Below are 22,650 nucleotides of genomic sequence, written 5' to 3'. Positions count from 1 at the left end.
AACGTGATGCGCATGGCACAGAAACAGCAGATCTGATCCACACGAAGCCTGATGCATCCCGTACAACGAGACACAGGCACATAGCCTGTATAGCCTACTTTTAATTTTTTTTTTTGACAATTACAGGTTCAGGTGGTTTATCTGAGAATTCCCGAGGAGGATGTGAAGCAACAACGTTTTCTTAACTTCTACTTGTTTTGACAAACGGTTTGACTGGATTTAACAGTTTAGCTCACTCAGCCTAGCATGACGCTGGAGAAAAGCGCGGCAGATGTCACGGTCAGTCAATGGAGAAGCTATGGGGTGTCCCGTCAGCACTTAAGTAAAAAAAAAAACAACCCTGTAAAAGCACACAGGCTAAAAGGTTCAGGCAGGGTTCAGTCAACCCCTCTTTTAAAAGTCTGCTTATTCATTTTCAGCTAGCTTCACTGCATCATCACATTTAGCTTACAGAAAAAGTGCCAAGCCTCTAAATAAAAATAAATCGACCAATAACTTTCAAGTTTAGGATGGACATGTGCCCACCACCACAGACTCACCCAAATAAGGGTTACATATTTTGACACAAAAGAGCATTTTTATTTATTTCCACAACTTTGTGAATAGCAAAGGGGAAAAACAGTAAAAAGTACAATAATTATATAGATTATTTTTTTAACTCAAAGGAAAATCTCAAGGTGCACACGGTGCGTATAGCCATACAGCTGCACTCGCTACTGGTTAGGTGCCCAGTTGAGCGTCATCACAGATCCTTCCTTTTGCAGCTGTTGGACTCCATAACTGTCACTGCTGCCAATGAACTTTATAAGTTTCATATCTCTGCTGTTATCTGCACATCCCTCTTTTATTTTTGCAGTTTTTTACTACTTATAATCTGTTTTTATCCACATCTTGCACATTTTTTCTTCCTTTACATTCCCCTACTCCGTTAAACATTTTTTAATAACTATACAGCATCATTTCTGTTATGTTAAAACTCTACCCTCAATGTTATATCTTCTACCTTTGAGTGAATATGCATTATCCCACTTACTTTTGACCGTATTCTGGTAAATCAGATTTTTTTTTCTATGTCCCTTTTCGTTGGTCGTGTCTTTTTTTCCCCACCTCCCTCATTTTAAATCCTACTTTCTACTTTCCTCCTTTGCTTGTGTCTTTTTTTTATTTTCTCTTACACAGAAGAGGAAACATTTCTTTTTCTATTCCATAAATTTAATCAGGAATCTCCAAAGAGGGAATCAGAAGGTGCATTAATCTGATTTAAAATGGTTCCCTTTAAATCCATGAAGGGCAGACAGGAAAGAATATGAAACCCTCAACACAGCCACTCTCCTGGAGAGGAAAATACCTGCTGGGAATATCATTTTTGCCCTAATCATGTTGTGTCACACACAAACAGAACAGCTATTTAGCTGCATTACATGATGCACAGTGCACATTGATTAAATGTGAAACAGTACATTAATCATGCCGGATGTATGATTCCAGCTCCTCGGCTGCTTTTCCTATACTGTACCATCGAAAGCCAGCCAGGAAAAGCGCCTTGAGCAAACCCAAGGCAGCAACATTAAGGGAGATATCATGATTTCACTTCGCTGACAAAGAGACTCAGGGGGGACATCACTTTTAAGAACAATTACTTTGAGTAAAGCCAGAATAATGAATGAAGGCTGCTTAAGCGGCGGAAAGATTTCCCTTGATTTTCTTCATGGCCGCTAAATTGTTATCAGATTTCTCCTCCACCTTCTTTTAATTACTGTTATCCGAACGTCCCCGACGATAAATGTACAGATAAGAACGCCTCCGAGTTCAAAAGATCATTTTAATTTCTTCGCCGCGTCTCACCGGGCTCAGAACGGTTACGTTCCTCCGCTTTCCCATTAAGCGGGAAAATTGCAGGTTTATGTTAGTGAGTCAACTTGGACCCATCAAATATTCAGCAGGTACAGCGGTTCTCCACCCGGGTTCACCGCACGCCGTAGATCAGCTTTTCTAATCCACATATATGCTTTGAAAATCTTAAAAACGTTTTTATACATTCCCCTTCTCTTGCTAACTGAGCCCATGTTGCACATACCGGCTATACGTGACCAATAAAAATGTCAATTCGTGTAACTGAACGACGGCACAAAGCGATAGCTTTTAAGCTGTGCAGCAAAACACTTTAAAAGCATCTAATTCAGTGCCTTCAATGCTGACAGTTTAATTTGTCTTATTATCACTCAGAGCAGTTAAGCTGCAGCTCACAATTGTAGAAATTGCCTCAGTTTACAAAGCCATGCTGTGTTACAGAAGAATTCTTCATTACATGCGATGTTTTTAATCAACAGGGTTTGGCAAAGTATTTAAGTGCCTGGAAATGTTCAAGTTTTCTTTTTTTTTTTTTATGTTTTTCTTTATTTTACATGATAAACCAACAAGAAATTGTGAATAATTGTAAACTACAATTCTTTAAAAGTCTAAAAAGGGAATTTGTTTTGTAATACCCCTTTTACTCTGAGACTCCTCAATAAATCCTATGCCTAATTAGTAAACAAGATCCACTTGTGTGTTTTTTAATCTCTAAATCCAGCTGTCCTGTGAATGTCTCAGATGGTCAGGAGAACTTTAAAGCAGCTTGAGGCTATAAAACAATATCTAGACGCTTTGAACATTTGGCGAAGCACAAACCATCAAGAAACACGGTGAAAAAGGTGATAAAATGTCCAAAAATGTAAAAAGATCAAGATGCAAGAATAATTCGGCAGCAAATAACAGTTGTATTTTTATAATTTCTACTAATGCGAACAAAATGCATGTTCTATTCACAGAAAGTGAGACCTAGAATGTGAAATATTGCATTCTCCTGCCCTCAGTTTAATATAGACATCAATTAAAAACCTGCCACATCATCCTGCAGCAGCGCCGCCTGTTTCTCCGGCTCCCTCTGACTCTTTATCACAGCGTTTCAAACCGCTGTCAGATTCAGGCCCATCTTTCTCCCGCTCTCCCCAACGCTCATTTCTTCTGTCTTAGATTTCTCATTCCTCAGCTCTGTAATTTGGCCTGCCTTTCCAGCCTTCTCTCTCATATTTTTCTGTTTTCATTTCATGCTTTGCTCCCATACAATCTGAAAGCGAGAAAAAATACCACTTATATGTAGTCAACCAGAAGTTTACATAAGTAACAGATGCATTGCAACACGCTCCCATTTTTTTCTCACTAGCTCAAGTTAAATCAGACAGAACTTCTCTTGTTTTGTCAGTCAGAATTACCAAAATTATTTCTATTTGTTAAATGCCACAATAATGAAAGAGAGAATGTCAGATTTATGTATTATTGTCTTCAAAATCAGAAGTTTAATCAACATAAATACAATAATTTCTCCTGATACTTAAAATAAAAGCCACTTATTAACATATCGGGTAGAAAAGATGAAGAAATATACATATATGTATACATCTTCAACATAAAAGAAAGAAAAAGGTTGTTAATGAGTAAATTAAATTGAGAGAAGGCAAAATTTGCTGAGAGGTGATTGGCAAGATTCAGTATTAAGGAATTATTTACTTAAAACAAGCTTATATATCTTTCTGAAAATTTACTTTTAAGTTTGTTTGTTTCATTTCAAGTGTACTAAGATACTTGCCCTGAAAACTAGACCAAATTACTTTGAAGTATTTGTGTTTTTGCAGTGATGAAGTTCCTGTTTAACTATTTAATACAGACCATAATGGCTCAGATTTCAGTCTTATCTTGGTTAATAGAGAAATATCCTTCCAAATTCAGGCTTTTGTAAACATTTAGACCTTCCTACAAGCAAAACTAAAGTATATTTGAACAATAGGGCAACTTTAACTGTCCAGCTGTGTTTCTTATTATTTCTGTCTTGTGTTGTCTGTTAATTATATGTGTTGCTGGGAGAACGCTAGTAGATTTATGTCTAAACTCTCTAAAGTCTTTCTAAAAATAAAAATAAAAACTCTCATAATTCTGCCAAACGAGGATGTCTTGGGGGGGTGGGAGGACATCCTACATTAAATCCGAATTTTAAGTAGTATATGTTAGTTTTTTAGGAGTTACTGTCATTTTACCTTCTTCTTTTTCTGCTGCACCATTAAAATCTGAGTTATATCTTTAGCCCCGTTTTGTTTTGAAGGACTGGGCTAAGGAGGAGTTCAGCGGCGGCTGCCCCGTCAATGTCATGGCACCCGGTCTGCTAACGTTTTACCAGCCGAGCCTGAGGAAGCCCTGTGGCAGGTAATCACCCCGCTGATGACAAACATAATCACACCTCTGCTTCTCCAACTCTTCCAAATGTCTCATCTTCTTTTCCACTCTCACTTGGACAAACCATGGAGAAGAAGAAGAAGAAGAAAATCCTAAGTCTTCCAAGTAATTCTTTGGAGTTTATTATTTAATGAGATTCGCTCGTTGGTTACTGACAGGTTGAGAGATAGTCGGTGTATTTCCTGGTTGTTTATTCTATTCTTATACCACAGAAACCATTTCAATGCCTCCTCAACATCAAACACACGAGACATGAAGAGTGCCTTAAATTATAGCATGCTTGTCCTGATCAAAAAAACAACAACAAAAGGTCATCAGGAGGTTTATTCCTTGAAGAAAATAATCCATTTCTAATGGCCTGTTCAAGGATGCACAGGACTGAGTAAACGAGAGCGACTGGGAAGGTAGGGGGATTCGGGTAATGCATTTCTATAATGACATCCAGTCTACGGGGAGCAGGGGAAGCTCGTTGCGTAACGTGACTGAAACGGCAGCGAGGGGAAGGCGGCCCCTCATTGGCATTCTGTCCCTGCGTGACAAATGAATCCCCAGAGATGTGCTACGACCTTGACCGCGTCCAGCACAAGGAAGATACCTCATTTAATTGCTGGAGAAATGACGATATTAGCCTGTAGATGTGCGGTTTGATTTGAGATCCTTTGTATCTCATTAGGGGCTACATTACGCTTTCTGTAATAAGCCTAATAGACTCGGATGGTTTGTCGGACTGCTCGGCTCTGTGAGATGTTTACAAAGAATGAAAGCCCATAGTAATTCTCCTAATCCTTGATTCGCAGTGACCCTGAGTTTAGATCTGCAGTAATGATGATTCTTATTTCTGCTTTTTTTAAAAGATAAATCTACATTCACCAAGGTTTACAAATTCACTTCACTGTTTTAGAAAATGCTATCTACTTAGCAACACAGAACAACTGGAACAAACATTTAGTTTTATACTTGCTGATTGAGAAACGTTCACACCAAACGCGTTTCGTGCGTCATTAACGGGTCCGATGCTTCAAGTTGGATGCGTGTGCACTTTGAATGCAGATACTTGACATTTTGCTTTAAACCTAGAGTTTTGTGCATCTGGTTTACATTCAAAGTCTATGTAGAGGCGAGTCGAGCGCGGCTCAGACATGTTAAAATCGCTCTAGTCGTTGTTTTCCATTGCTGGCCTGTTTGTCGGACGCGCCGAACGCTTGGAATGGCGCCTAATGGTGTGAACGCACAATTAAACCAACATTTAGCTTTATACTTTAATGTCGGAGCAAGACCTAGAGAAACTCCTGTTAGTATATAGATTGTGCAACCCCAAAAAAGAATCAAATATGGAGAACCAATATTTAGCTTTTTTGTCTTTCTTTTGGTTTTGTTATGTTTGTATTTCATTCTAATTCACGTAAAGCACTTTGAACTGCCTTGTTGCTGAAAATGTGCTACATAAATAAAATTACCTTAACCGTCTTCAAGTTTAGCAACACTATCCTAAATATTAAGTTATATTTGGTGTTTGAACTTATAAAATAGGAGTTATTAATGTTTTTTTTCAAGTAATTTTAGTTATTTGGGGGTGGGTCTGGTTAGGGAACTGAAGGTTTTTTAGTTCTGCTTCCAAGAAAATATGGGGAATCACAGTTAATTGATGATTTAATAATTGAAGCGAATACTCTTTTATATAAACCCAGGTTGGTTTGGATCTATCAGGATAAATCACATTCAAAGTCTTTTTTTCTGCATGTTTTTCTTTGAGTTAAAAATTCATCTGATAAGATCAGGTGCAGCTTGTAAACGGCTATATGAATTATTATCATGGATATGACATTTATAACATATATGTGGACATTACACCCATTATTTTTTACATGCATTTGTCTATATCATGATATTTCATCTGTTTTAACTTCCCACAACCTCTTACAGAACATTTCCAGTTATCTCTGCTTAATATCAAAACACTCTCTGCAGACTAAGATATTGTACCCGAGCTTAGAATAAATGTCCTCACAATATCCTTCCTTTACAAGGTTACAGCACTGTGCTTCGAATACCAAGAACAAGAGCTCTGCTGGGCTACAAAATATGGGCAGGCCTTTACAGTGCATCAAAAATGTAAGAGTCGAGGTCTCCCAAGTGAACTGCAAGCAAAATGAAATGCACTGAGCCAAGAGCTAAACAAAACTTATACATGGAACGGGCAACAGCTGCTAAATGTTGCACAAATCTTTTACAGCTTCTGGAATGAAAATTATTCAGTTTCTTGTACAATTTTCATGAAACACTTTCAGCACATTCTCTTCATGCCAACACGTTTGCTCCAAAACAAATGTAAAAGCAATTAAACGGAGTACGGTAATGATTTGTTTCCAGGCATGTGCAGAAGCAAAAAATGGTGAAACAGTTTGTAAGAAAGTTCAATGCAGTGGAATTTACTGAGGCAAATTTTTACCAAGTAAGTGGAAATGTCCACATTTAATCATGAATTTACAGAATTAAATGATCTGAAAAAGCAACAATCGTAGAAAATCCCGCTGCCAGTTTTTGACCTTAACTCTAAGCATACTTGGATTATGCCACTGGAGAGTAACGCGAAGCACACCTGTTTTAAAGTGGCCTAGTCAAATTCAGGGCTTATCTGTAATATATTTTTCCACAACACAGTGATCATAACACAGATATGAAAGGCAATATAAACCAAATGACTAGGACATCATCATTTAGTCCAAAAGTCAAACATTTTCTCTTTAGCACTGAAGGAATTGTGCTTAAGAAGGACACTAATTAATCTGGCACTGTGAATTAAGTAATGTCCAGTTTATCTGCACAATTTAACATTCTGGGCTCTAATGATTGAATAAAGCTAATTATAACCTTTCGGTCAGACAACTTCCTTAACTTTACAGCAAAAGCAAGAGTCAAAAACTGCAGTTTTATTTAAGGGGATCCAATGTTGGCCTAAATATGCTGTAATTTTCCTATTAATTAAAAGAATTGCTGCTTGTGATGCATCAAAACTCATAAGTACTTCAAAAATGTGTATCTTATCTTTTCTTTCTCACCTATGGAGGTCGCCATTTTTAAACCTGCTGGGTTTTTCATCTGAAATAAATACGTGTCAAAGTCTATTGATACAACTAGTCATATATTCAGACTAAATACAGAATTATTCAATTTATTTTCCACAGCTGTGTGATGGACAATGTATATAATTCTGTCCTTGGGGGACATCAGGTGACCTGTGGAAGACTTTAACAAGCAGCACGCTTGCAAACAAAGCTGCTTAACATTTCTCCCAAAGTTCCAGGTGTTCTGTTGATGAAGCCTCTTGTTGAGCCTATTAGGAAATAAAAATGCTTACAAAAACATCCTCACTGCAACTTACTGACCATTTGTTTACACGGTCACGCTCCGTTTTTATTCATCTTGATCCTGTTTTATACTCCTGTAGCGTTTCTCTTACATCCAGCTGCACCGCCACAAACGAGATGGCAAAGCTGTTTGCAGCAGAGACCGCAAACTCCCTGTTCAGAAAATATAAATTAATCATAAAAGATGTTGGCCAGACGTTGTGGGGGATGGCTTTCGGACTACAGGTTAGTTTTGTGGTCTGGTGTCGGTCTGCACTCATGAGAATTAATTTGTCCCTTGCCTTACCTCTTTCTTTTAAATAATATATCAAATGAGTGTCCTCTTTTTTTATTCTGGCTACAGAGACGATGCGTAAGCAAGAATAAAAGGCGTCCTCTTGAGTATTTGCAGCAAAAAGATTCAGATTATACACAAACACACATTGCTTAGCTGCTGTAGATTTAGCTGCAACCGTTGCTCACATGGGAAGCTAACTTGTGCTCTGAGTTAGACCAATCAAGTGTGGCGAGAGCCGGATTGGCTCAGACGGCTAGTTTTGGGAAATGAGGTATAATACGCCACAGAATGCATACAAATGATGTGCATATGATGAAAACAGTCATCTGTGAGAGAACCAACAGAGGCGCGGCTGCCAGCGTGCTGATGGAGGCAGCATGTTCCTGCCGCAGGGCATGTGAACCCCTCACCATCAGGGGATAGATTTTCCTTTTCATCGTTTGCTGTGTTTTTGCAGGTGGAAGAAAATATTTGCACTGGGTTATTAAGTCATCACGGCTACATTTCGACTCGGGCGCTTTCTGTTAAGCACTTTAACAGGCTTTGACTGACTGGAGCCGACCTCAAAGGGAAATCAGTCGAGGCAAAACCGTCATAATAAGAATTGATTTCTGCTCTAAAAACATGGAAACACTTTTGATTATATAAGTTCCAGACAGTCTTCAGCTTTATTCATTTTCACTTTATTAACTCCAAGTTATGCACAGAAAAGGGCAACTTCTCACCGTTTTGCTTTAACAACATACACTGACATGAACAATCTCAAAGGTCCTACAGTACTTTAATTTCTTCCTGCTGCCAGAAAATGTCCTTATTCTTTTAATAATAACGATAGACTTGATTTTACTTGTGCTTTTAGTTACAGAAACAAAGAACTTTGCTAAAATAAAATCATGAAATGATTCATAAAGATGGTAATCAAAGAGGATTTGAGGAAGGACAAAGACCTCAGCGTGTGTACTAACTAACCTAAACAACTGAAAGGGAAATGAATGAGTAGAGATTTTTATTAAAAAAAGCATTCATCACCATTCAAAAGTGCTTATCGCCTTCAAAATGTAGATTTTGTGTCTTTAAAACCACACTTCAATATATTTATTGGGATTTTATGTAATAATAGACAGAAAGTAGTGGAGAATTGTAAATGGACAGACAAGAATACATGGGTGGTAATGCGTATTTTTTCATCATAATCAAGAAACTGTTGCTATAAAAATTCTGTATATACCAAACATAACTCAAAAGAAATTTGAGTTTGTGATTTGACATCTTGAAATTGGCCTCTGTCGCTTTAAGAAGCTTCTGTTCTTTCCGAGACTCAGTATGTCATCACAACACGTCTCTATTATGCCGTTCACAAACATTTTTATTAGCTGTGGGCTGAGAAGTAGCTCCACCAGGTGTCTGCTAATTGCTGCTGCCGCTAGTCTGGAGGGGCGGAGTGGGAAATTCAAAAATGTGGTTTCACCAAATGTTCAAATGATCATTTGTCATTCAGAAATGTTTTTCCAACCACATTTCTTCCTAATAGATTATCTGTCAATGTTTTCAGTAATGTGTCGGTCAGTTCTTAACCCAATTATACTAGTTTGAACATTTTCCTTAGAAGTTTTCTCTGCTTTATGCCAATAATTTTAGCCTTCTTAACATCTTTTCCATGACCACAGGATATCTTTGCTCATGATTGTTTAAGAAAGGAGAAGCTTCTCATTGCATGAGTGACTCCTGAATTTAAAAGGAATAAAATAAACAAAGCAACATTTTTCGTTTATTTTGCTGGACTTTCTATGTCAGCAGTTTAAATAGAAAATTAGATTTTCTCAAGTTACTACTTCCAACCTAAACATATATTAAAATAAGACAATGTCAGGTTTTTACTCCAAGTATCTGCTGTTGCATGAACTGGCTTTTTAGCAATAATTTGTCTAACTTCTGGGGGAGTAAATCAACATTTCAAGTTGCTAATGGTCCATCTGAACGCAGCGGTTTCTGTCACCAACTAATTGGTTGCAAGTATGTATTGTTTCAGCTATTTGGCACGAAAACAATTTAAACCAGGAAAAGATGGTTCACAGATTTTACTCAAAGCCAATAGAGGATGTACTCTTTGAAAAAATGAGGAAAAGTAAGAATAAATACTTGCTGTTCACCCTTCTTTGTGTAACCTTGACTTGAAAAAAGTTCAGAGGAAGAACCTTTTTGCCCAGAGGGCAGAAGGAAGGAAATGGGATGGTAAAGGTGAAGCATATTGTCTTATAGGTGGCACATTAATTAAAATAAAAAGAGCCAGATTTATCTGCAGTAATAGAGCAGCAGAGGACGAATGAAGTGGATAATAACTGATTTGGTGGGTTTTGCTTATAGCATCTCCAGCTGGGCATTTCATGGGAATTATTTTCCAGACTCACGCACAGTTGGTGTGTGTGCGTGTGTGTGTTACATGCTGCTGTATGTTTTAGGTGGGTGGATCAATTAGAAATATCAAAAATATCAACACCACATCAGTATTGGATTGATTCTAGTGTAGGAAAATTTGCTTTTCCTTTTGAATTACTTCATTTTTCTATTGTAATTTGTCAGATCTACTCCAGAAAAGGTTTTGTTTTGCTCTTCAGTAGTAATTTTTTGCTTTTTTTTTAAAAAATGCCTAAAGATTTGATTTGCTTCTCTGTTGTATTTGTTTATCATGTCACTATGTTATTAAATAATTTTGTAGAAGCCTATAAAGTCTGTCGTTATTCTGTTTGACAAAAAAAATTCAAAGGAAAAACCACAAGAACACCCAAAGGTCAGAAGTTTTATGCTATATTAAAAATAAATAATAAAAGACATTGCATCAATATCAGTATCAATAATAATGGCCCTACATTTACTTTATTGGATCAATATGCAGCATTGCACATGTCTGTTTCATGGTTATGCACCGACATCTTGCAAATTTATTCTATAAGACCCTGTTTCACATTTCATTTTTCTCAATGTATATTATTGGGAATTTATGCCACTAACTCAAAGTAGTTTTATCTTATACACTTCTTCCATATTTACCTCAATCCACCTTTCTATCAAAGCTGACCAGCTTCCTTTTCCTGTCCAGGTTCTGGCCACCGCCGTGCTTTACCATAGGAGTGTCACCTTCAGGGTGTTGTACAGTATTAGTTTTCCTTGACATATTTTGTGGCACAAAGTCAAAACTTCCTATTTTGGTTTGTCTAATCTGAACAGAACAAACTGCTTAATAAATTTCTTCTTCTTCTTTCTTCTGTCATTTTCTCTTTCTGAATATGAATGTTGTAAATTGGCTTCCTGTTGTCAGCAGTTCTCGATCTACTCCAGCATCGACACCAAACCCGAGCAGGGCCACGTAGAACGAGCAGCAACATATTCTGCTTTCCTGCACTGAACAAGCTTCTCCTAATTAGTTGAGCATGTTGAACACAAAACTAATGAAGAGCAAAGTTAGTGACCGTATTAGGCAGGAAATGTTCTCAGTTGTTCTAGTTCTGTGTCACCATCTTTGAATGTTTCTGTCTGAGCTGTGTAGTAGGTTAATTTGAGGTTCAAATCTGGCATTAGGTGTAAACGTGTGTGCGTGCGTGCGTGTGTGCGTGCGTGTGTGTGTGTGTGCGTGCGTGTGTGCGTGCGTGTGTGTGTGTGCGTGTGTGTGTGTGTGTGTGTGTGATTTTCTGTGGAATTGACCTGTAAAAGACAGATGGTAATTAGTCTGAGCCTTTTTTAAAGAAAGCTACATTAATCTGGCCTCGCCTTTTGTACTGATCCGCAAACTAAACGACCATTTATTTGCCGTGACTTGAGCACAAACTGTGAAGTTATCTTACCAAATGATTGTGGTTAAAAATAATTATGAGTAAGTGGCTTAAAAGCAGGTCACGTCAACAGCTATTGTTGTTTTTATTTTATTGAAAGTGATGTAACTGCGAATGAATCCAGCTTATATAAATGGGTAAAGAACTTTTATATTGTGTTGCCACGGCAACTTGAACCCATTTTTCTTTTATTGTGCTTTTAAATGACATATAACCCTAAAATTATGCTAACAACACATGTAGTGAACAACAACTTTTATTTTTATTTGTTTGATATTGGGAATTTGTAAATAACTCAAAAGGCCCTCGACGTTTTGTCACATTTACAAAACATGAATCCTTCTCAATAGTTAAGAAACTAATACTTTCATTTCAGGTTGGATATATTTAGATGTGTTATTGCGGGAGAAATGTAAAATTAGAGCATTGTGAGTGTTTAAGTGTTTCTCAGAATGAAAAATTTGAGAAACACTGGATTACGGAATATTCTAACAAAAGCCATGAGCTTGAAAATATGATCATATTTGCTAAAGTAATTATAATTTATTGAGATCTGCCTGTAATTGTGATTCTAAACGTGCTGATTTGAATGTAAAAGCAAAGACAACATGCTTTGTGACGATTTAAGGGCGTTTTTGGTTTTACAGGATCCACTGGGCCGGCACTGAGACCGCCACCCGATGGTGCGGCTACATGAGCGGTGCCGTGCAGGCGGGGCAGCGGGCCGCTCTGGAGGTTCTGGCTGAAGTCAGCCATGTTGTCCTGACAGCGGAGGAGCAGGAATCTCTGATCCAGAGTCAAACTCTCCACCGTCCCCCGAAGCCAACCGCGCTGTCTGCGCTCCTCAGGAGGCTCACTAGGAAGTCCGTGTTGATACCGGTGCTGACGATAAGTGCTGCTCTGCTGCTGGTTCGGAAGCAAGACGTTCTGACGAAGATCAAAACTTACATAGGTACTTTCTAAACTATGAAGCGATACTGTAACAACATCTTTAGGAGAAACGTCCATTGAATTTGTTTGTGTTTGTGAAGTTAAGCTCCATGAAATGACTTGGTGTTGCTAAAACTTCTCAAATCCAATCTGAAGGATAAATTCTTATATTAACAGAAGAAAAAAATTATGAATTTATTTTGAATTAATACTTCAAATAAATGCATATCTAAAACATTTGAAATAAAACGTAGCATCTGAAGCTAAGATAGCTAGCCACAATGCTACTTCACATGCTGAGGAGTGGCGTTTGCGAACCGGCCAATCCAGGGGCACCATTCACTTTTCTTGGTGCTGATTGGCCGGAAGAGCGTAAATAAGGAAAACCATATATATGAGTTTCTTCAGTAGAACCAAGACGGTTTTCACTTTGTGTATTAATGCATATTCAGGTGTGTTTTAGAGTTTAAATGATCAAAATAGGGATTGCTGAGCATTTTAAAAAGGGATTTAAAAGAGGCGGCTGCAAAATATGATTTAAAAAACACACCGACTTTCTGCCACTTCTGAGTTTATGGACTTTTAATTAGCTTTGTCGCCTTACTATTTTCATTTGTTTATTTGCTTCACACCAGTTAATTTCAGTGGTTGCTTTTCTTAGACTGTTCATCTTTTCTCTTATGTTATTTTACCAGATTTGATTAGATTTTTGCTGTTAATTACCTCAGTGCCACCAAGATTGACTTTAAACCATCCACCCACTAATTCAATAAGAAGAAAATAATCAAAACTGCTATAATTAAAACAGCGTAAAAGTCTAAAAGTTTCCAGAAGATGAATGGAAAGAGATTTAATAGATTTTTTTAAGTTTTTGTGCCCAACTTTAGTCTAATGTAGAAAAGCAGGAGACGAAGATTAAATTAAAATTTTCCAGACTTTCCTGCAGAGGAGTAGAAAATCGGAGGCACAGCAAATTTAATGTAAATACATAAATGTTTTTGTAACCTTTCAAATAAAATACCCATGTTTATTAAATACAAAATAAACAGTAACTGCTCATATGAGCATAAACATTAGCAGAACTCTAAGAATCTATGTTTCCAATCTCTGAAATCTATTTCTTTAAATACAAAAAACAATCTACGCCAGTAGTACAACCGCATATTAGGGTAGTATTAATTCATAATATTACTCAAGTAAAAGAAAAAAGTAACACTACTGCTATAAAAAATGTTACTCAAGTAAATATAACTAGTACTCTGCCTGAATAGACAACAAAATGTAGCTTATTCGGTGACACTTTATTTGAAGGGGTGTGTCATAATGACACTTTCAATGCAATGTTGCACTAAAAGATGCATTAAAAGTCCATTAAATGTGTAAACTTTGAATTATTTGGTCAATAATTACACTTTTAATGCAAAGTTCTATTAAAATGTGCATAGAAAGCAAATTAGAAGTGTCAACTTTGCATTAAAAGTGTCATTATTTACTTTTGCGGGGCAATAAAAAAAAATAATAAAAAAATGTTTCCAAAAGGTTTCAGACTTCCTCCAAAGTCCTCCAATCCAATCCAATCCAATTATCAATGATAATCCCATAAACCAATCACTTCACCCTTAATTAGCTTAGAGGTGACATTGTCTTGACATTTGAAGCTTATAATTCACTTTCATTGAGTAAACACAGATACTCACTCACTGATATCCAATTCAGTTGATGCAGCCATTCTGAATAATTAAAGCTAATTAAAGCGTAAATCAAAACCTCAACTTTGTGCCAACACTGACGAAAGCAAACTGATCAACTCTGGTTGATTCCAGAGATTTAAAATAGGTTAATTACACTTTTTAGCATGATATTGGTTATAAAATAACTTAGGAATGTCCTAATTCAGCCCTTCTCCAATAAACCAGGACAAGATGAATGATTTGTTCCTGCCTTAAAATCTGAATTGCATGCTAATGAGGAGATTCAGCCGTTTTATTCTCATGAATTTAGAGAAGGGATTCATGTAAACTTTGCAGTAAATTAGCTGTAAATCATTGGGGTTTTTTTACGCTTTTCTGCACAATTTCTACTCAAAATAAAATGATTGCAATGTTTTTGAATCTTTCTTTGTTTTCATGCAAACATTGCAGAAAAACTTGAGATTATCTCCTTCTAGTTTGGTTTGAAACCACCTCAGATTGCTCGTGTTTAAACAGGTTTGCGGAGAGACGACAGAGCCCAACACGGCTTCACAGATTGCCATAAAAACTGCATGAGCGGCTTGGAGCGCAGCCACTGGCCCATTTGTGCGGCTTCAAAACACCAGCAGATATTTGAATGAGTGTAAGATGGATTAACTCGTCACGCAGTAATAACATCTCCGGCTAAGTGATTTAATCAATATTACTAGATTGCACAGTCGATTGAAAGGATTTTTGTCAGCCCGCATGTCTCCTCTAGAGAGCAACTCAAAAGCTCACTAATCACCATGAATCCAGCAGCACCATGGATCGCTATTTGTCTGTTTTCGCAGGTTTGAGCTAAATTAAGAGCCTCTGCAAGCCATGCTGAAGGATGGAAATCATCTCAGAAGTTGTTTGCATGGTTTGAAGATGTAAAACAATGGAAACAAAATACACCCACCTCTTTTTTTTTACTTGACCCTGAAATAAAAAAGGTCAGACTTTTCCCCTCGTCCCAACACCCAGCTTAATTAGAAACTTCAAGATAACAGTTGTGCTCTTCAATGTGATTTTATCATTCAAGTCAAATCAGTTTTTATGTGTATAGTACACCAGCATGAAGAAATGCTCAATATTATTTAGTTTTAAGAAGTACTAATCGAGTGCAGAGACAGTTACTCATTGAAATTTTAACAGTTTCTTATTGGCAGAGGCGGTCCTAACCTGTTTGGAGCCCTGGGCGAGCCACCTTTCTGTATGAAATTAGACTATTAAGCTGACATAATGTAAATTACTGTGCAACCAGACTGTAATCAATATTACAGTCTGGATTTTAATGCTTTAGCATATAAACAAATATTAACAATATAATCTGCAATCCTTAACTTAAATAATTACCTTCAGAACATGCGTTCCAAAATACTTTTCCTTAACACTTATTTCGTCACAATTAGTTATCACACTGAATAAAACACACAACATAGCTTCACAAACTTCTGCTGGTGTGGGGGAAACCAATCTGTTCCACAGTTCAGCCTGCCTGCATGCCTTCAAGACAATACTCTGGGCAAATCTGACCCACCTCTCCTGTGTGCACCAGCGAGCGCAGCGTGAAACAGACTCAGAGTCATAATGTGATTTAGCAACTTCCTCTAACGTCCTTTAACAATGTAGCTACATTTTTAGGGAACATTTCTGAGTGCTTGGTTGACCTCTGACCTGAGTTGACAACCCACCCATATCCGAAACCGCCACTGCTTATTTGGTGGTTTTGTCATTTCATTTTGCCACAACCGTTTGAGAACATTCGCAATCTTAATGTGGCCCAAAATGAAGAATCCAGGATGTTGGAAACTTCCCCTCTCACCTGGTATGTTTCCCAAAATGCAGTGCACTTCTGCTTTCAGCTGCGAAGGGATGCAATTTTACAAAATGGTAAGAACGCAAATTGTAAGGTAAAATTACAGCTTACCTGATGAACATGAGCCTTTCCTGAAAACCTAAAGGCCAATTTCAGCATTCATCACTTGAAAAGTAGTAATGAAGCAGCTTTTAGATGTATTCACCAGAAGATTAAGATTAGGAAGATGTTTCTAAGTGGTTGCCACCTATATTCCATGTTTTATTTATCTCACAGTTAAAAGGAGAATAATGATAGTGATATCACAGCCACAGCCGATGGGCATGAAAACACACAAAAAGAATTTATTCATATCAAATCCTAGAGAAAGATGGTTTTGTTGATGAAATTGATGCTCCCTTTTTTTAGGATAAAATACACTAATGAATTTTTCATACGCTTTCAAAGGCTAACTCTGAAAGGCTTTATAGAAAAGAAGACCGTTTAGCATTTTATACAACCACATTTAGCTCCAGCAGGCAGCCTCCATATGACTCCTTCAGATAGATAGATAGATGGATAGATGGATGGATAGATAGAAGGAACATCTTGTTTAATGTCTGTAAGTAAGGTTGCTGTAATTACTGTAGCCTCTGTAAACAACAGTCAAAGCGTTTGTGTTAGTGTTTGCCCTCGGGCTCCAGCACCGTCTTTAAAAATTCATCCTTTGCAGCTGAGGGTAATCAGTGTTTGTGACCATAAGCAACTCTTTTAACAGATTACCCATGCAGCCCATTTCGTAAAAGCTGCAGATTCTTCTTTTGTGCCATGTTTTCTTTTTTTTTACTTTCATCTAGACATAACAGTCTTCTAAAACGAGTCTCTCTTTTGCAGTCCTTGCAAAACTGGATGAAGTATTGTTTTTAATTTGCGTCAGAGTTCTTCCAGCGAGGCAGTGCTGCAACTCCAGCCGTTTATTTTAGATTGCATTTTGCATTGTTTTCATATCTCACGTAAGTTTTATGGTTATGCGTACATCTAAACTGGTAATTATTTACACAAATTATTAACAAATCTATGTAGGTTCTCCATCCATCCATATCCATCACAGAAACTTTATGGATTTGTCTTTTACATTCTTTGTGATTAAAAAAAAAGTCTGAAAAGTGAGTTTTTAGTCCCTCTCAGTTGGTACTTTGTATATTCACCATTTACAATACATTTATTTTATAAAAAAGAAACGTTGGATATTCAAAACGAAATAATACATAAACAGCTCAGTTTCAGAAACATATTTTGTTAATAGAAGGTATTTAGGGTTTTAATAAAAATGTGAGTCAAAGCAATCAGATAAAATCATGATTTTTAGAAATAAAATAAAACCATTTTTAATAACTGAAGAAAATTAGAAAACCCACATTAGTTTTATTTCTATTTTTCTTTTAATCCACCTGTGGTTTCATGGTGATGCTCAGGAGGAGCGCTGCAGATGTCACGGTCGGACAGAGTTGAAGTGAAGTTGTCCCGTCAGACCGTCAGTTCCCAAAACCACACACCAAAACAAATGTAATAAAAGCTCATGTGGGATCAGTGTGTGACTGCACACAGAGTAAAAGGGGTTAAAAAAAAAGCTGAAACAGTATTATTTATTCTTTTTTGAGAGTACTTGATTGCTTATTTTGAATCGACAGCAGGCGACTAATATGACAAATATGTGAGTTTGTTCTTGACGCAAGAGAAAACTCTTCTGTAACTAAAATAATGTTGGCCTATATTTTTTTCTCAGCTGAAAGTATGTTTTTTTTTAATTGGGCTTGGCCTAAAATGTTGGAGAGTCACTACATTAGGCATCAAAACCACCTACATGGCTTAATTTACACTTTTTACAGCTGCAGTATTTCTCTGCAGCGTTACATTCTTCCAGCTGAAAAGCTCTGTTGTGGTTTTATGCTGTCTTTTTTTAGCATTAAATAGTCTCCAACACCCACTGCCCAGCAAGCAGCAGTCTGACTTCATTGCTTTTTGGTCAGCAGAGTCAAGGATGAGTCATAAAAAGAGCTCTGTCATCTCCAACACCATTTTTAACAAATCCCATTTCAACATGGGGGTCAAACTCAGAACAGCCAATGAGCAACAAGGTGCACAAAGCTGTTCAGCTGCCAGGCATTCAGATGAATTCAGAGAGAAGCCCATCTCTGATATAAACAACACACGTTGCCTGAGCAGCCGCGGCTCCGTGGAGCAACACTAATACCTTCGCCATCTGGTACCAAGGACGGCAACTCGTAGACGAAACATGGGAGTAAACAAGCCCAGTGCGTGTTAGCTATTTAAAAGTGAATCTGTGCTAGAGCGAAATAATAGAGTTGGATGAAAACAAGCTTCACTCACCCTGAAAATAGCTGAAGGCGCATGATGTCTGAGCTTAACTGTGTGAAGATAGCATCTTTCCCCTCATTAGCGAAGTTACTGTAAGTTCTCTGCTTCATTTGCTAGTATGAGACAAATATTCCATAGAAAGATGGAGCCAGAAAAGCTCCAGTTGTCATTTTCAGTCCCTGTTTCGTTAAAGCTGCAGTAAGTAACTTTTACAAAAGTTTATTTTTTATATATTTATATATTTTATTTTATTTTTGTATTGTAGTTTCTCAACTATACTGTAAAAAGATTTTGCTAAATGAATTTTTTTTTTTTTTGCACAATAATAGAAAACACGGCACACATTTTGTTCATGCAAAAGTTTTGCGAAAGTATTTTGTCTATACACCTTTAAACTTTATTTAAATTTTGTCCTGGGTTTTAACAAAGTAAGTCGAATGAAAAACCATGAAAAGTTAGGAGTTTGATGATGTGGAGACGGACGTAAAGGTCCAATTTTACCAGAACTACAACACAACTGCAGCTTTAAAACAGATGATAGCGAGCTTCAGGGAAGTAGTTCTGTCCAGTGTGTGGGAAACGTTTGAGTGTTTTTTGGTGTTGAAACCTGATGCATAAAGTGGCGTTGTCGTCAGTTGCTATGGCAACGACTTGCATGTAGCGTAGCCGACACAGAGAGCAAGGAAAAAAGTGGCTTTGAGTTGTTTTTTAATTGTTTTTCTGCTGTATTTTTCCCTTTCCTGTGGCAAATCAACATCTCCAGGTTTCATTTAGTTAACGGAATCGTTTTACTGCGGCAGCGCGGCATGTTATTATAGTCCGTAGGTTGAAAACGTGATATTCTGTATTTTTGCTTTTGCCTTTACTTTGTCTTTTTCTTACCTTTGTGTGAATCTATATACTTTGGCTTGTCTGTCACTTTTCTGCTGGTGTACCTGAATTTCCCCCTTCAGGGACAATAAAGGTTATTTATACTCTAAAAGATGCATATATTGCGCTTGGATATGACCTTCAACATCAGGCATTTTATTAATTAAAGCTTAATCTTACCTCAGATTTTGATGACTCTATGTCTTAAAATTGTTATTAAATGTTGAAGGAGAATGTAAAGATGTCTGGGATATTAAATTATTTGACCATGTTTTAATTGATAGTGAGGAACAATTGTGAAATATAGAATGTGCCAGGCTGGATGTAACAAAACAATTCAAACAATTCAGACAGCCTATTATTTTTGGAAGCCTGAGGTTTGAATCCTTTATTATTAGCACTCTTATCTTTAGTTTCAACATCAGAATTGTAATAAAATGTGAATTCTGTCTGATAATCACCTTTTTCTATTACTTTTTTGCTTCGAAATGTGGTTTTGTTAAAAAGGTCAGATATGCACAAGGACATTTCTTTATAGCAAAAATTTAAAGACGCACACAAAAGATTGCAACTAATAAATAAAATGTTTGGTTTTGGTCTGGTCCAATTATCTTCTCCTCTTGTACCAAAGTAAAGGTACAACATTGAGTTCAAATTTAGTTAGTTGACTTAACTAGAGTTTAAAACAACACACTTTGTTTGATCGTTTTTCAGAGATTAGGGGAATGTGGTTTAGAGCACCTTCCCCTAAATCTTTTTAGAGCACCTGTTTAAAAAAAATTCTGTTCAAGATCAATATGAACATTGAAAATATTCATCAAATTAACTAAACGGTTTTTTTTTGTAACTAAAAAAATTGTTCCAGAAGTTACTACGAGGTCAATCAGCCCAGTGAAGCTGTTCTAGTCATTTAAATTAGAAGGAATGTAAAATAACAGAGTTCAGCAGGATTAATTATTCCCTTTTTTCTTTACTGTTTCTAATTTGCCAACACATCAAAGCCATTCGCACTTTATCAAACTAAATAAGCAAAACAACACAAATGAATCAATTCAAAATCTTTTCTTTGGAGAAAAATAAAAACAAGTGTTGGGATTTTAATATTTTTCTTATAAAAGACAACTAAATATCCAGAGATGAATAAACTGCTATAAAATCCATATTCTTGCATATTTCTTGTCCAATTTAAAATGATTTTTTTTCAGTCATATTTGCATTTGTCTCACTACATTTTACACAAACTTTGCAGAAATACAGCAAGTTTTCTCTGCACATGAACAAAGACAGTCTTCTTCCCTGACATTTTGTTGAGCTTTTCTTCAGTTTTATTTCCTCTTGTAAACGTGTCCAATTAAATCAACGCAGTATTGACTTTCTTTATGCAGCTTTTCACTGAACTGATGAGCTGGTTTTAAAAAATTACGTTTGTATTTTATTGTAAATGTGACTGGGCTGAACCAAAGCTATTGTTTCTCAGCAGCCTGGTACAGTCAAAGTTTTCATTTTGACAAAATGTGAAGAATTTAAACGGATTTCTGTTGTTGTGGATCATTTCTGATGAGGTTCTGGTTTGAATAGTGCAGGTATTTTGGAGTCAGGGTGTGAAATTCACCACATTGCATCAGGATGATTAGTTATTTTCTTTAAATGAACCTTATCTAATTTTTCCTTATTTGTTTTCCATATTTAAGAGTCAAGCAAACCTTCTGACTGACAACATTTTACGTTCAGTTAAATATTACCGATGCCAAATAAATAACTTTTAAAAATAATTCCACCCTGTGCGCTGGAGAGTCTACAATTGCCTTGTTGCATGAAATACTGATACGCTTTTTAATGACAAACACTGTATTTTGTCTCTGAAGTTCAATAAGTAATGTATTTTGTACCGTCTTTGAACTTTCTTCCTTTTGCAAACCTAAAAAATAAAATGACATTTGAGGATATATTGACTTTTTTATTATTTATGACCATCCTTTCAGTAAACCTGAGTGAGAAGAACATATATTTTTCAGTGGATATCATCATGAACCCAATGTTGAACATGAAAGGGTGAATAAAAGTTCATGCAAATGCGTATCACACTTCAATTTCTGTAATTTAGAAAAGAAGCATCTTATCTAATTAACAATTACAATTGAGCATTTATGCATTGACCGTTCAGTTTGATTCAAATCACAAAGCATAATTTGTTTGCAGAGATGTCATAATGAATTTTATTTGTTGTTTCTGATGCTTTGTTTATTTTGGACATTTAAAATGTCTTCTAGTTTAGAATGCATTATTGTGTTACTATGCCATTACCGTTATATTACTTGAAAATGGTCTCAAAATCACAATATTATTGTTTACCACACACTAACAAAATTTGTCTTTGTGATTGTAGCAACAGATGTATTTTATCTGGATTTTGTGATATTTAGACCAACAAAAAGAAATAAATAATTGAGAAAAGAAAGTAATTATGCATGCTTTTAATTTTTCTATCCAAAATAACATAATAAAAAGAAGTGGAAAAAGAGAGTCTACCTCAATGATTTTGGCCGAACTTTTCAGATTTTTATGTCCAATAAATATTGAAAACAATGCATAGTTATTTTGGCCAGTTCACAATTAATTCTACTTTGTGTTGGTCTATCATCAAATTAAAATAAAACTCATTGGAGTGTGGAATAATGTGAGGGGTGCAAATGCTATCACACGTCATGCTTCAGTTCAAACAGGATTCAACTGTTGTGTAACACTCAGGAGGCAGGAATCGCTATTAAAGTTGTGATCTGAATCTCGTTCAAACATTTAGTAAACCCATCCAGTGAAGGTAATGGGACCTTACCAACGAGGCCATGTCTGGTTAAAATGTGGAGCAGGTCAGAAAAGATTTAGAAGTCGGATAATATTAGATGTATTTTATCAAGTCAGAAAATAGAGAAACCATTTTGCAAAATGTGCATCATCCATGCATCTGATCGGCCCAATCCTCATCACTCTTTGTAAATTTTCTCTCTGCTTTTCAAACCCAACATTTCAGCGGCAACACAAAACTCTTAATTCCAGTATCAAGTTGCATAATCCGCTAACAGTCGGGCTGCTTTGCTCCATAAAGCTCTGTGGAGGAGAAAAATCTGAGAACTCCTCAGAAAGTTGTTACATAAGTATTTGGACTCAAACTGGCTTATTTCACATCCTTCCTCTGTCAAGTAAGGGTTTTCCCAAGAAA

At 36.5% G+C, this 22,650-nt stretch overlaps 1 protein-coding gene across 1 annotated transcript in view; it reads left to right on the top strand.

Moving 5' to 3' along the window:
• Positions 1–14,776, top strand: part of LOC106699643 (probable flavin-containing monoamine oxidase A) — a 64,757-nt gene extending 49,981 nt beyond the window's left edge. The window contains exons 11-12 of the mRNA XM_023337982.1: positions 4,139–4,239; positions 12,389–14,776. Coding sequence (XP_023193750.1) covers positions 4,139–4,239; positions 12,389–12,704 — 417 coding nt within the window. The 3' untranslated portion in view covers positions 12,705–14,776. The remainder of the gene's footprint in view (positions 1–4,138; positions 4,240–12,388) is intronic.
• The last annotated feature ends 7,874 nt before the right edge of the window (positions 14,777–22,650 follow it).

This window comes from Xiphophorus maculatus, chromosome 8, assembly GCF_002775205.1.
Source record: "Xiphophorus maculatus strain JP 163 A chromosome 8, X_maculatus-5.0-male, whole genome shotgun sequence".
In the NCBI taxonomy this organism is placed as follows: Eukaryota; Metazoa; Chordata; class Actinopteri; order Cyprinodontiformes; family Poeciliidae; genus Xiphophorus; species Xiphophorus maculatus.
Note: the sequence above shows the minus strand (reverse complement) of the source record. Positions and strands in the feature narration are given on the sequence as shown.